The sequence below is a fragment of the Harpia harpyja genome, chromosome 16 (assembly GCF_026419915.1).
Source record: "Harpia harpyja isolate bHarHar1 chromosome 16, bHarHar1 primary haplotype, whole genome shotgun sequence".
NCBI lineage: Eukaryota > Metazoa > Chordata > Aves > Accipitriformes > Accipitridae > Harpia > Harpia harpyja.
This window is the reverse complement of record NC_068955.1, coordinates 1,657,419-1,670,207: the sequence shown is the minus strand read 5'-3', so window position 1 is coordinate 1,670,207 and position 12,789 is coordinate 1,657,419. Positions and strand designations below refer to the sequence as shown.

The window sequence follows — 12,789 nt, the reverse complement described above, 5'->3', positions numbered from 1 at the left end:
GCACACTGTCCCACTGGGTAGGCGCGGGCAGGGTCGGCATCGTGCTCCTGGGGCGGGGGGTGAGCCTGTCCCCCATCCGCTGCATCGCTTCCCACTTTGCATCTAGCATGATGATTCCCTAGATACCCAGTGATGTTCTAGCTCCTCCTGTTTGGATAAAATATCTGTAATTACATGCATGCCTAATTTGAATTATTTCCAGAGTGCAATCCTAGCGCTTTGGACCTTACTAAGCAACTTGGCAGGAGACGCCCTTGTCAATGGGGAGAAGTTAGGTGGTGGCACTTCTGCTCCTTGGGTGGGTGACCAGCATGGTCATTGGGTGACCACCACAGGGTGCTAACAGCTCATTCCCAGCACCCTGAGAGGGTCTTCCCTGGGGTCCGTCAGGTTCCCAAATGTTCTTTAGATGTCTGATCCCATAGAGAGGAATAGAGAGGGGGATTTCTACACCTGCTCTTAGAGCTGCCATGGTCATCCCCATTTTGAACCTGGGAGGTTAAAATTAGAAGTTAATTGATGTGCCCAAGGCCTCATTTGTAGCTGCAGAGATGATGGATGCTTTCCCGAAAGCAATGCTGCCATCAGAAATTGTGGGGCTGGTGGAGAAGGTACTGAGTGACTTTCTTTGGCCCATGCTGGGTAAGACATCAAATTCGATTCTCATCATGGTCCCTTCTGGCCCTGCAGTCGATGGGCTCAGAAGTGGGGTTGGCCGGCAAACAAGAACTGTTTCATCAAATGTTCAAGGTTTTAAAACTTGGTTTTCTTCCAGCGTGCAACCCAGCCGAGTCCTTTTGAAAGTTTTCCATGGCGAGCCACCCCGACACAAGCAAGTCCCAAAGAGCTGGGGGCTGTGGGCAGAGCCCACCACGGGCAGCAGAAACCTCCGCACTGCAGGCAGGGTGTTTTGGGGGGGGCAGCCCGCTTCCCAGCAGGTCAGCATGTCCCAGCGATGACCATGTCCAGCCCCGAGACCCCCTGGTCCTCTCCTGCTGCCTGCCCCGCGCATCCCGATCCCCCAGCGCGGGCGGTCCCCAGCCCGCTGCTCCGGCGGGTCCCTGCCTGCCCGCTGCCTGCGCTGTCAGGCAGCATTGTCTCCGCATGGCGGGTTTCTTTCTGTGCGGGAGAGTTGTGCATCCCCTCTTCGCTGTGCTCAGCAGCCTTTCGCTGTCACATTGCGTTATTTGCTCGATGAGAAGTGACTAATGAACCTTCCTCCCCTGCCTGAAAAATTCCCAGTAGCTAACCGGCATCGCTGGGGCATAGGAGGGGGACAGCGGGCGAGGGGACCCCAGAACTCAGCACCCATTGCTGCCCCCCTGCCCACCAGCATCCGCAGAGGCAGCATGAGAGGCTCAGGGATTGAGAAGTGACATCTCAGCTGGGTTTCAAAGGCATGTCCTGATCCCCTCCTGCGGATAGCGTGGGGTGGGCATCTCCCCACCCGAGCTCCTGCCCGCTGCTGGTTTTGGGGGTGAGGGTCCGGGCAGGGCTGAGCCCCTTGTCCATGGCACGACAGCCCCCCCCCAGCCGTTTCCCCCAACTCTTAATTCATTCTCCATTATTTTTGTCTTCCTCTCCTCCCCCTCTCCGTCTCAGCTGCCTGATGAATGAAGGATGGGTTTTTAAGCCTTTTTTACCCCCAAGGCCCGCAGCTCTGGCTTGGCTGCTATCGCTGGGATAAATGCAGGCTTTTCGGCCCGGAGCAGCATGCGGCAAAGCCGTGCCGCCCCCCCCGCGCCGGGTTATCAATCCCCGCTCAGCATCACCAGCGCCGGGCTGGGTCCTCTCCACTGGGAGCCCTTTTCCTACCCTCTGGCCACAAGAAAGACCAGTGTGGCTTAATTCTGCACAGTATCAACACCAAACAGACTCAGCCCAACGCTACTGGCTTCTCTTAATTCGTCTTTGTATTCCTCGTTTTTCATGAATTTTTAAAAAGTTTCCATTTCTCTCCGCGCCTCCGTCTTATCCGCCGGGTTTCGGCGGGTTTGCAGGAGTGTGCGTGCCCCTGTGCCTGCCTGGGCTCTGCATCCCCCTCCTCGCCCTCCCAGAGAAAACAAAGGAGACGGAAAGTCAGCTTGGATCTCCCCACCCTGGAAAGTTTTTGGATGGCTCGAGAAATAAAATCTCTCGCAGCTCAGCAGATGAAAGGGCCCGCGTGGTTATCAGATCCACGCCGCTCGGGTCCTGGCACAGCCCGGTGGCACGGTGCTCTCCCTCTCGCCGGCAGCAGCCGCTCCTCCCGCCAGCATCACTCAAACGTAAAAATACAGATGGTGCCACTTGCAGGGCAGGGCTGGAGCCGTGGGGTGGAAGGAGACTTTTGGAAAGCAAAACAAAATTATCTGAGTCCTCAATGGACTTAAAAAAAACCAAATGCATTTCTTTGTTGTTTTGTTCTAGTGCAAAATGCAGCCTCCATCCATGACTGGGAACTGGAAGCTGCCTTCTCCCTCCCGGCCCTGTCCGGAGAGCAGAGAAATTAAGGCAAGATAGAAGAAAATGGAGATTCCAAGATGGAAAACACAGATAGAGCCCGTGAACGCAGCCAAGCCAGGCTTGTTCAGAGCTGGCGTTTCGGTTTGAATCTAAACACAGATAAGCTGGGAGCTTCCCTCCACCCACCCCGACCTGAGCCTTCCTCCGCTTCCAGCGGCACGCAGCATCCCCAGGCCCGCGGGGAGCTCGGTGGCCGGTCCGGCCGTCCCCGGGGGGGCCACTGCTTCCAGCCGGGCTGAGCCTGGCCCCAGGGGTTCGTGTCTGCAGAGGGTGGCAGCGGCAATGCCGCGGTCCCAAATGCGTCACAGCTGAGCTGGAGCCCGTCCTCGGCAGCCCCCGGCCCCGTTCTAATGTGCAGCAGCCCCCTGAGCATCGTCTCCCCCGTCCTGGGCAAAAGGAGCCAGCAGACCATTGCAGCGAGCCCTGTTTGGGGCTGGGGAGGTGTTTCTTGGCTGTCCAAGCAGAACCTTTGTTTTTAAGCCCTCAATCAAATGCTCATAGACAGGCAGCTTGCGTGGCACTCAGATTATTATTCCCTTGGAGGAATAAAGTGCAGCATTGAGGCTTCTGGGATTCAAACCGATGGTTCCAGGGCTCTAGATATTTCAGTGCTGATGCTTAAAACCAGGAAGGCATTCCCTCCAGCAAGACAGCCACTATATCATACAGGGAACGCGCTATGAAATAATGATGTACAACTGGCCTTGAGGCACTCTTTGCAGCTTGATTGGCCTCAATGGCAGAAGAATAACCGAGAGTTTATTGCTTCTCTTCTAGTGATCTTTACTCCCAGCTGTTTTCTCAGGGGGGCCTGGATCCCTGTACCTCATCCGAAGAGCTGCTGGCGAGGCGCTGAGCACAGCCAGTTCCCGGGATGGGGCTCTGCTCTTGCAGAGTGGATCCCTGCAGGAAAATCCCCCTGACCTCTGCCCAAGGCAGGCGATGAGACCTGGGCATGTCTTAGACCCCTTTCCCCCTCCTCCTGCGGGTGCAGTGAGCTCCTGGAGCAGCACCCAGCACCCTTGGCTCCAGCACCCAACCATACTGAACAGATTGCACCCAGCTGCTCGTCCCTTCGCACCACATCCCCTTCACCAGCACCCAAACCGCCCAGCGTGCCCGCGCCTCGGTGCTGCACCTGGGCAAAGCCCCTGCAACGGCAGTGATGCCCGAGAGCCGATTTCTGCCCACTGAAATCCCTGCTGCCTGGGCAGGAAAAGGGGGCAAAAAGCATTTTCAGGCAGAAAGTTGTTGGCGATCCCCAGCTCCTGGTGCCGTTTGCAGAGGGCAAAGGTTAGATGGTTGCAGGTGATTTTTTCCCTTTTCTTTTGAGGAGCCGTGCTGCAAATAGCCAGATTTCTAAGATTTCTCTATCATTAAAATGTAAATGAAAACAGACACGAAAACAATCTGAATTTCCAGCCGAGTTGCTCTTGCTTAATATTCTACCCCGAAGGGGGATGTGCGGAAGCAACAACATTTCAAAGGGAATCATTAAAGAAGGCAGGCTCAAACTGTGTTTTCATCAGATACCGTGGCAGAGCCGAGCACTCAGGGTCTTGCCCATCCCGCTGCTGCTGGAAAGGACGAGTGGGAAACAGCTTTGGAAAAAAGAAAAGTCCAAGCCAGAGCGAGGAGGACCCGCACACCATGCCGGGGCTGTGCCGGAGCTTCTAGCTGCCTGTCTGGGCGGCGAGGGTCGTGTCCCGGCGAGGTTCGGCTCCGGCTGCGGGCAGGCAGGCAGCGCGTGGGGCTGCGGGTGCTCTGGGCGCACGTGTGCGGGTGCACGGCTGCAGCGTGATGTGTGCGAGCCTGCACGATCGAGATGGGACAATGCCCGGGTTTTAATGCACCCTGAGTTTTTAGAAACGTCCTGGAAGGGCAGCGGGGTTTTGCGATGCACATTAACAGTGCAGGCAGGGGGAAGACCCCAACACTTCCCAAACCTGCCTGCAGTCTCCATCCATCCCAAGCTCTTGGCATCGGGGCTGCCTTGTTCTGTTTCAGGCAGGAGGTATTTATACCGCCAATGTAATGCATTTAAAATTAAATACAAAATATCAGGGAGTGAGAATAGCTTGAAAAATAGCGTTAATCTTGGTCCAGACACGCACCAGAGCACCTGGGGTAGGGAAAGAGCTGAGCGGTTTTGAATCCTGAACACGGTACTTGCTGCCCCAATAAGCTGAAATGTCAGCAGCGCTCTGGCTCGGCTGGCACGGAATAGCTCAGAGTGCTGTTGGGTTTATATTTAGCTTTCACAGAGGTCACCGACAGCGGCTGCGCAGAGGCTCGCAGGGTGCAGGACCACTTCAACCAGCGTGGTGCAGGATGCGGCCCCGGTGCCGGACTCGGCTTGTTGCCTGGCCAACAGCTCCGGGGCAGTGCTGCGGGGCAGTGCTGCGGGACGGCTTCAGCATTGCTCTGGCACAGGGCTGCTGGACGGCTTTAGCATCACTCTGGGACAGTCCCCAAACGCTGCAGGGACAGGTCCGGCACCCAGGGAGGTCTGTCCCAGCGGACGTTGCTGGAAGAGGAGGAATGCACCGAGGCTCGAGGCCACACACGAGCCCCCAGGACCTGCCTCCAGCCCTCAGGTGCCCACTGCTCGGTGCCACTTACCCAGGGCTGCAGGAAAACGAAGCCTGGCTGTGCAAGGAGCATCTCCCTGCTAAGAGGCAGGAGCAGCAAAGGCATCCTCTGCTCAGAGCTCCCTCCAGGCCACCCGTCTGGGCATCCCATGGGCGATGCTCGCCAGGCAGGAGCAGAGCAGGTCCCCTCCGATCCCGGACCCAGACCCGGACCCCCTCCCTTTTCCCCACTGCCTCCCCCATCCATGCTTCCCAGCCGTCTGGAGGGGGCTGCAGGATCCGTGCTGCTCCGTGTCAGATAAGGGGCTGCGTGGAAAAGGCTCTCAGCCGCCTGGCTCAGATGCCCGCAGGCAGGACAGCTGAGCCCAGCCTGGGGTGCAGCAAGGACAGAGCCCCTCTGCTCCCCGCCACCCTCCCAGACCTCCCAGGCAGCGGCAGGTGCTCCCGGCCCGGCGGCACATATGGATCCTATAAGGGCTGAGATCATCTCTCTGGGCAGCCTCACTCCCCCGTGCACCGGGGAGCAGCGGGGAGGGACGGTGGGACCCCAGGGCTGCCCGTGGAGCCCCTCGCCACGCCGGGTGCGGCGTTTGGGGCGAGGGGAGCAGCCCCGGCTGGGCTCACCCTGCCAGCCGAGGGCAAAGGAAAGCCCTTTTCCTGCTGTAAACCGAATACGTGAGATCTGCAAGTCTCCAAGACACAATAAACAGGGGATTCTGGGATGCTTTAAGTGTGTCCCAGTCTGGATCTCTGGATGTTAATGGCCCGAGATGATTAATTTTCTTTCGTACTTTCATGGCATCAGTTATCACATCATTCGATTTTATTTTTAAAGACTTTTTTTTAAGCCCACAAAATACTGGAAAGAGTTAGAATGGATTCAAATTACAAGGTAAAATATTTCCCTCCAAAGCTTCATAAATACTTGATTTTTTTTTTAATGCTATTATTTTAACTTTCAAAGAAAAGCAACGTTTGCCAAATCTTGCTTTGTGCAGTAAAACCAGTCCAGTGTTACAGGGATTTAATATAATAATAACAATAAACTTTCAGAGGAGACCTTAAAAACAAAGGGCCCTGTCTGCTGTGCATGGAAATTCAAGCTCACATGCCCCAGGGTCCACAGGAGCTCGTTTTCCCCCGCGTGCCGAGGAAGCGATCACGTGCGAGCCCCATCCCTGACACAGCTCCCCACTTCTGCCCGGCCCCGCACAATGGCCTGATCCAGACCCCACGGGCAATGCTCAGTCTTCCCACCGACCTGGGGGGATTTTGGAGCTGGAGTGTCTCCTCCGAGCCCCCGAGAGCCACGTTATCCATCTGCGAGCCCCTTATTTACCGAGGCTTGGAAATCCCCGAGGATGGAGATGTCCCCGCCATGGTCCTCGGGCGTTGCACCCACCCTGCGTGGGGACGGATCCGCATCTGCAGAGGGAGCTGAGTGCTGGGCGCAGGGGGGGTGTTGCAGAGCTACAGCCCCCCAGGGTGCGAGTGCCCAGGGGGGTGCAGAGCGAGGTCCCGGCTCCCCCCAGGCTGGCCCAGGCTCAGCCTTGCAGCTTTTCGTGTCTTTATTGTTTTTTCCCCCTGCAGTTGGTTGGGTTTTTAATTATTTCCCAAATCTCATTTGGGCACTGAAGATGGGGGTGGAAAAAACTCTGTCTGAAGTTGATTTTGCAAATCAGCACTGGCCATCTCAAACCAGCTCTGGGGGCAAAAGCATCGGGGCTCCCAATAACCGAGGAGGAAGCCTCTTGCTTGCGGAGCAGATCCACCACTTTGATGTACTCCCGCAGTTATTCTTTCATTTCTTGAGCAAATAATCTGGATTTTCACAATATTTACCTTGGAAATAATTATTTGTGTAAAGCATTCGACCAAGATAAACAGAGAATCGCTCGGTCTCTCTGCGGGGCTGGGAGGTCTCGTGTTCCCCTAAACCTGCCGGAGCGCGTGCTCCGCGGGCAGCAGCCGAGGTGGAAAACGGGCCTTAAAGCCGAGCACACGCGTGTCCTAACGAACCTGAACCCGCTGAGGGCTGGGGCCAAACCTCCCGGTAGCCCCGGCTGCAGGGCATGTATAAGGATAGAAAAATGCAGCCGCTCTGCCCTTCATGAATTGCTAACCCAGCCCCTGAGTCCGCAAAAGGGGCTATTGCGTCCCTGAATTCCCACAGATGCAGGGGCTGTAAAGGAGAAGCAGGAAGGGGGGAGGAAAAAGGTGAAGGAAGGTTCAAAGGCCCGCTACAGCTTCGGTTTTTCATCTCTAGTTAATCTCTGCAAGGCCTGAGGCAAAGTCACCTTTGGGTCAATACTCAGGTGTTTTTATCTGCCATCCCCATCTGCCCGGAGCTGCCTCCCCATCCCGCCCGATTAGCGGGGGCCGCAGGGCAGGGTGGTTGGGTGCCCGGGGAATCCGGTCACCCCGGTTCAAGCCAGGCTCTCCCGGGGCGGAGGGTAAATCCCGTACCCGCACTGCACCCCAGCGCCGGCAGCTCCCCGCCACCCACTGCCCCACGGCCACGGGGAGAGACGGGAGGAGCGGCACGCTCGAGGTTTTAAAAGCAAAAAGGCTTTTAAATTGAACACGAACGAACTGCCGGTGATGGTACAGCGCGTCGCCCGCTGGCACGTGCCCAGGGATGCAGGGACGGGAGGAGGGTGCCAAGACCTGCGCCCTCGACCTGCTGCTGCTCACCCACGCTCCCGCACCCTGCGGAGAGCACGGGGTGGGCAGGCTTGTGAAGGGCAATAAAGGAACAAATCCACCTGGGGCTCAGCTCAGAAGCTCCAAGGCTTTTATTACGGTGTGCAACATGCCCACGATCACACACGTCTGGGATATGACACAGGCAGCAGGCGCTGGACACGAGCGAGCAGGACGGCGAGGCAGCGAGAGCAGCGCGAACCTTGCAGGGATGCTGCCGGGCTCCTCCGGCCCCCAGCGCCGGGTGCAGGGGCCGGCACGGGCCGCTTTGAGCCGAGTGTACCCTACACCACCAAAACGTCCTTTTCAGAAGCAGAATTTTAGAGATATCCATATTTTACCTATCGGCAGCAGCAGCGCTGGGCAGGAGCAGAGCCCGGCCGTGCCCCGGTGCGGGACGGGAGCAGGCTCAGCGCAGCCCCTGGCCCCACGGGTCGCGGGGGGCTCGGCCGTGATTATGTATTTGCAGCGCGGTAGCATCTAACGGTCGGTGGAAGCCGGGATCTGCCAAGGCTGCCGAACTGTGCCGTCCCGCCGGCCGGGCGCTGCAGCCTGGCACCAGAGCGGGGTCCCGGCGAAGTCGCGGCCACCTCTCAGCTCCGCTCCTCCGATGGCAGGAAGAAGTTTGGCTGCGGGGACACGGCAGCTCTGAAATCTCTCATCAGCCTCCTTTTGCAGACGAGAAACAAAATTAGTGCCCGGCTTTGCACAGCGACTCCGGGCAGGACGGGGAGCGTGGTCCCCTCCTGGCTGAGCCCTCGGCTTGCAGCGAAACCGCCCCGCTGCTGCTCCTTCCGCATCGGCAACTTAAATAGAATACATGTCATATTAACACTTAGTGAAGTACAGCAAACGAACACAGCACCTCCTTTTTAATCTCTACTTAAGAAGACTGTTCTTTGTATTCTGTATGCAGTCCTCATTGGATAAAATGTAGATTAGAAAAAAATATTCTCTTGCCTTTCAAATGATAAATTAATATAAACACCAACAGCACAAGTCTGCAAGCAGCTTCCTGATCATGCACCGTGTTAAAGCATCTCCCACGACAGACAGATGTGCATATATACACACTGGCTGTAAGGAAAAATCTAAATTAACTCTTCTCTAATACTGAATCGAAAAAAAATATATTGGGTTTGAATCAGTTGACACTTAAATTTATTTTTAAGCATTCTGAGGTCACTTTTCAGAATGACTTTTTTTTTTCTCTCACTCCATCTCCCTGCATGAGTTTAGATCTTATCTGCAAAGCTTTTACACGTGCTTCATTAGGCGGTGCACCCGGGCAAGTCCCGAGGAACAGCTCAGGACACCTTGCTCACACCGAGAGCACGAGCAACGGTTAGCAGTGGCTGGGTTGTTTCCGTACGGGCACACCGGTGTGGGTGCGATGCGGGGGATGAAGCGAGCTTGTGCTTGTGCCCGAGCACGCACTGAAGCACTTTGCCCAGGTACATTTAAAAGCTTCGCTGCCCCGAGGCCCTCGCTGCCAGGCAGCTCCCGCCCGGGGGGCTCACCGCAGGGCCCGTCCCGGCACACGCGCGGCTCAGCCGGGTTCATACAAAGGACCATAAATTAGATTTAAAAGATTAGCTTCATCACCCCAGGCTCAGCAAACCCCAAGGTCCTGAGGTCTACCCAGCCTGATGGCCCACGGTCCCCAGACCGGCGGGACACGGTGCAGAAGGACACGAGTTCCCGCGCAGAGGGAAAATCGAGATGAACGGTTCGGGGACTCTCAGCTACGTTGGAGAGAGATGGGAAGGACAGGGCGGGCACCCAGGCGCCCGGCGAGCGCTCTGCACCCATGTGCGGCACGGAGATGCCCCCAGCCAGCCCCACGCCGGCCGAGAGGGCGAGGGCTGGCACGGGGCAGCGCCGGCGGCACCTCAGGGGCCGGGGGCGGCCGCGCCGGCGGGGCACGCCGGGCCGCGCTGCATGCAGCGGATGAGCTCCTTGCGGTTGTCCAGGATGGTGTCGAAACTCTCCTGCAGCCGGTTCTGCTGGTCCACCACTTTCTGCTGGAGGCCGTGGATCCAGCGCAGCAGGGCCAGGCGCCGGTACATCACCAGCTGGATGTGGTGCTTCTCCTTCTCCCGCTCCTTGAAGCGCTCCTTGTCCTGGAGGTGCTGCACGGCCTCTGCCAGTGCCGGGAAGAGGGTCCCCGGCTCGGGCTCGGCCGCCCCTGGCTGGGGTGGGCTCCCGGGGAGGGGGGCAGCGGCGGGAGGGTCCCAGGAGCTCCCGCAGGTGCTGTCGGGGCTGTCGATGCTGAGGGAGCTGCTGGCGTAGCCGTTGTCCTCCGCAGGGGAGCTCGGGGGCTTGCCGCATCCCCCAGCCGGCTCCTCGGCGGCGGCGTTTTGGCCCCCCGGCCCGCCGACCTCCGCTCCCTCGGGGGGGCTGCGCACCCCCGGCTCGGGGAGACGCGGCCGCGCGGCGCCCAGGCTCGGGACGGCGTCCCTAAGCCGGCCCTGGACCATCTGTCTCTGCATTAATAACAGCAGATTATCGGACGGATTTGTCGTGTTTTCGCTCCGGCTGGAGCCCTCCTCCGGCGGGGTCCCTGGCGCAGGCCGGCTCCAGTTCTCGTTGCTGTCACACACCTCTCCCACGAAGTTGGAGTTGGAGTCCTGCCCGTGCCCGGCCCCCGGGACGGCCGTGCCCAGCACCAGGCCCCCCCGGCCCTGCCGGAACGGGGCGTCCGGCGGGCAGACGGCAAACATCTCGCCGGTCTCCTGCCTGCAAGAGAGACACGGAGCCATAACGCGTCTGTGGGGTACGCAGGCTGGCACACCCAGAACTCTGACCAGCTCCAGCGAGATAAAATATTTGCTTACTTTACCTGCCTCTCTTTAAAGCTACTGCACCCGAGTCATGGGCTCATCCTTTCCCGGCGTTTGGCCGCCGCTCTCAGCGTGTCCCCACGCAACATCACCCAGGGGCAACTTCTCACCTGATGCAGAAGCTCAGGGCGGGCACCTTCCACCCTGCCCTCCTCCCTGTGAGCTCCTGCCCAAACCCACGCTTCCGTGGCTTCCCTCCGGTGCCTGTCGGAGGGCATCGCGGGGCGCGGGCACTCGGCCGGCACGCTCTGCTCCAGCAGTGTTAGTGCTTGCGGTAGATGCAATTAATTCAGCGCTGGTAGAGGTTTGCTTGGAAGGAGCTGCTTTTCCAACAGCAATAAAATGTATTTAAGCAGGTGAGACTGCCTGGGCTCCTCTGCACAAACTCTGCCATCTCCCCCGGGTTGGGCTGTGGGTCGGGTCTGGTGTCCGACCGGTGACCCCGCAGGGCCGCTTCCTTCTCTGCAGGACCGGGAGCAGACGGGACCAGAAAAGGAAAGGTTAACCCAGCATTTCTTGCCGGGTCATTGGTGATGAGAGCCGATCTCCGAGCTCTCTCCCAGCAAGGACGTAGCTCGCAAGAATCGCGTGAAGGAAAACCCATCGAGCGTCCCGGTTTCGCCCCTGGAAAGCAGCACGGAGGCAGGAGGGCTCTGGGGTGCAGCGTGCCCAGCTCGGGGCGTGGGACGCGGGCTGCAGCAGTAACGCCGTCCCAGCCAGCAGCAGGGAAGAGCCGTGAAGACCCGCCGTGGTGCATGCGCTCCGACCCCCGGTCCCACCGCCTCGGCTCGGTGCCCGTTACGCCCAGCAGCGGGCACGACGCCCGGGGCAGGCGAGCTCACACCCAGAGCTGCTGGTTGCAAAAGCAAGGCTGGCACCGGGGAGAGGGGAGGGCGAGAGCCTGCGCCCAGCCGGGGGGGGCTCCCAAAGGCCTGGCACCCCGGCACCGCAGCCCCCCTCCCGCTGACACCGGCAACGAAGGACCGGGTGCCACCGCCATAGAACTGCTGTGTGTGTCCCCCCACCCGTGCCAGCCCGGGGCAGGGCGGGGGGGGGCCGTACCGCAGCCCCGGGGGAAGGGCGAGCCGAGGAGCATCCCTGCACCTGCAGACCCCCCCCCTCACTCCGCGTATCGGCTGTAGGGGGGGGGGGGGGAGCAGCGTGGGAGAAGCGGCGGTGGGTGCTCCCTGCCCGCAGCCGCACTGCGCCGGGAAACCGGGAAACCGGGAAACCGGGAAACCGGGGCGGGGAGGGGGGGCGGGGAGAAGGCGGCGGGCGGGGGGCGAGGAGGGGAGGGGGGGGTCCGACCCCCGAGCCCGGCCCGGCCCCCGCCGCCCCGGTAGCCAGCACTCACCGCCGCCGCCGCCGCCGCCCCGGGCTCGCTCCGCCGCCGCCGCCGCCGCGGGTGGGAGCGGAAGCGGCCCCGCGTGGGGAGGTGTCACGGCCGCACTTCCGACGGGGCTGCGCCGGGAGCGGGGGGGGGGGACACGACGGTGGGACGGGGCTACGGGCCCGGGGACTCGATGTCTCTCTACGGGCCGTGGGTCTGTCTGCACCCGCAGCATCCCCACGGGAAATTCCGTGGCGGGGGGGGAATTCCCACCCGTGTCAGCCCGGCCAGGGAGGAGGGTGGGAGAGGCTCTCAGGGTGCAGGGGGCCGTGGGGTGAAGCCCCCCGCCCCCCCCCCCCCCCGTCACCCAGGACCCCAGCGTGGGGTGGGTGCGTGTGGGTGCATCCCGCCGCGGGCAGGGCGGCCGGGTTTGGGACACGCGGACTCCTTCCCAGCTCCCCGTCCCGTCGGTCCCGTGAGCCTCAGCAGGTCCCCGCCGGGACGAGGGGGACGGCGAGACCCACGCTCTCAATGGGGCCTTTATTCCCCTCGCCCAGAGCCGGGGTGTCTGCGTGCTGGGAAAGGAAAAGGCTCAGCAACATCAAACGGCTCCCACGCCGGCACAGGGGGGTCACATGAAGCACCATGAGGGTTTCGGGAGATAAAGAGGCTTTTGTGGGGCCGGGGTGCGTGTTGGGGGGTGGGCAGGGGAGATGCACCGCACGGCGGTGAGGCCGGTGGCCTGGGGCTGGGAGCCGGGGTGGGGGCAGCCAGGGTGCCGCAGACCCCCCCCATCACCCACAGAGCTGCCCCGAGC

At 60.2% G+C, this 12,789-nt stretch overlaps 1 protein-coding gene across 1 annotated transcript; it reads right to left on the bottom strand.

Annotated features, from left to right (window-relative positions):
* Window positions 1–7,868: 7,868 nt before the first annotated feature.
* On the bottom strand, window positions 7,869–12,056 carry C16H1orf216 (chromosome 16 C1orf216 homolog). The gene is made up of 2 exons (XM_052811798.1): window positions 12,006–12,056; window positions 7,869–10,538 (listed from the first exon to the last, which is right to left on the bottom strand). The coding sequence occupies exon 2, from the start codon at window positions 10,520–10,522 to the stop codon at window positions 9,692–9,694; it is 831 nt and encodes a 276-aa protein (XP_052667758.1). The 5' UTR covers window positions 10,523–10,538; window positions 12,006–12,056; the 3' UTR covers window positions 7,869–9,691.
* Between the last annotated feature and the right edge of the window lie 733 nt (window positions 12,057–12,789).

What these genes read in the sequence shown, in the direction of transcription:
- C16H1orf216 (XM_052811798.1), bottom strand. Translation starts at nt 10,522, where the DNA reads ATGTTTGCCGTCTGCCCGCCGGACGCCCCGTTCCGGCAGGGCCGGGGG.